Raw genomic sequence first — 1,239 nt, 5'->3', positions numbered from 1 at the left:
ACTAAAACTGGTAGTTGGTTCCACAGGAGAGGAGCCTAACTAACTCACCGTCCCCCTTCATCCGCAGTGAGTTCCAGCTGTGCTACCTGTCCCTGAGGACCAGCATCGGGTTGTGGACGGCCTTCCTCTGCATCCTGCTGGTCGCCACTGACGCCAGCGCCCTGGTCTGCTACATCACCCGCTTCACAGAGGAGGCGTTCGCCGCCCTCATCTGCATCATCTTCATCTACGAGGCGCTGGCCAAGCTGGTCCACCTGGGGGAGCAGTTCCCCATTAACATGCACAACCAGCTGGACAATCTCACCTTCTACACGTAAGCAGGCCGATCCGCACGTCTCAGACCGACTCCAGAACCCCTGATCCAGCCCTGGAGATCCAGAAGTTTCTGGAGGCGTTTTGGTCTCCAGGCTGTCTGTCAGAGGTTTGGTGGGTTCTTACCTTCTGGTTCTCTTCTGGTTCAGGTGTCGTTGCTCTCCTCCTTCCAACGCGTCTGCTGAGGTCCAAAGGTTCTGGAGCAGCATGAACCTGACGTTAGACACCATCGAGTGGGAGCAGCTGAGTGTGAAGGTCTGTCTCACAAACCGGTTTATCTGCTCTGGTCCAGAACCAGCATCACCGGGTCAGACAGCAGCAGAACCTCCGTTCTGACTCCAGTTAGTGGAGCAGCAGCAGCATCTAGTGGAGGCCAGAGGTACTGCAGTAACTCCTTTCTCTCCGTCTCTGCAGGAATGCAGGAACTGGAAGGGACAGTTTATGGGGTCGGCATGCAGCAGCAACGGGCCTTATGTTCCTGACGTCCTCTTCTGGTCCGTCATCCTCTTCTTCACCACTTTCTTCCTCTCCTCCTTCCTCAAACAGTTGAAGACCAAAAGATATTTCCCCACCAAGGTCAGTCCGGCTGCAGAACCTTAGATGTTCTGATTCTGCTCCCTCTGAGCGCCGCAGCGCCGACCGAGCTTCATTTTTCTGCTTCATGCAGATTCATTGATCCACATCATAGGTTGTGAAGAAGTACGGAGAGCCGTTTGATACAAAATTACATGAATGAAAAAATGATGTTATTGATAAATATTATGAAAAACATGATATATTTCTACATTAAATAACACAAAATGAAAAAAGTATTTTTAAAGATAAATTCTTGTCTTATTTCCTCCTGTATTCATTCAAGACTTAAGTTTTATATTAAGTGTTCCTCTGATCTTTGGGAAACGTTCCTCTGATCTTTGGGAAACGTTC

General features: G+C 49.8%; 1 protein-coding gene across 1 annotated transcript; it reads left to right on the top strand.

The window, feature by feature from the left end:
- The first annotated feature begins 58 nt into the window (after positions 1–58).
- On the top strand, positions 59–912 carry LOC107081297 (sodium bicarbonate cotransporter 3-like). The gene is made up of 3 exons (XM_015369494.1): positions 59–313; positions 462–567; positions 727–912. Exons 1-3 carry the CDS (start codon positions 279–281, stop codon positions 910–912), a joined length of 327 nt encoding a protein of 108 aa, XP_015224980.1. The 5' UTR covers positions 59–278.
- Positions 913–1,239: the final 327 nt, after the last annotated feature.

This window comes from Cyprinodon variegatus, unplaced genomic scaffold (genome assembly GCF_000732505.1).
Source record: "Cyprinodon variegatus isolate N-32 unplaced genomic scaffold, C_variegatus-1.0 Scaffold3963, whole genome shotgun sequence".
Classification (NCBI taxonomy): domain Eukaryota; kingdom Metazoa; phylum Chordata; class Actinopteri; order Cyprinodontiformes; family Cyprinodontidae; genus Cyprinodon; species Cyprinodon variegatus.
The sequence above is the reverse complement of the archived record's forward strand: the minus strand, read 5'-3'. Positions and strand labels throughout refer to the sequence as shown.

What these genes read in the sequence shown, in the direction of transcription:
- LOC107081297 (XM_015369494.1), top strand. Translation starts at nt 279, where the DNA reads ATGCACAACCAGCTGGACAATCTCACCTTCTACAC. An exon ending in GACAATCTCACCTTCTACAC is followed by an intron (nt 314 to 461) that starts GTAAGCAGGCCG and finishes CTTCTGGTTCAG; the next exon opens with GTGTCGTTGCTCTCCTCCTT. An exon ending in GGGAGCAGCTGAGTGTGAAG is followed by an intron (nt 568 to 726) that starts GTCTGTCTCACA and finishes CCGTCTCTGCAG; the next exon opens with GAATGCAGGAACTGGAAGGG.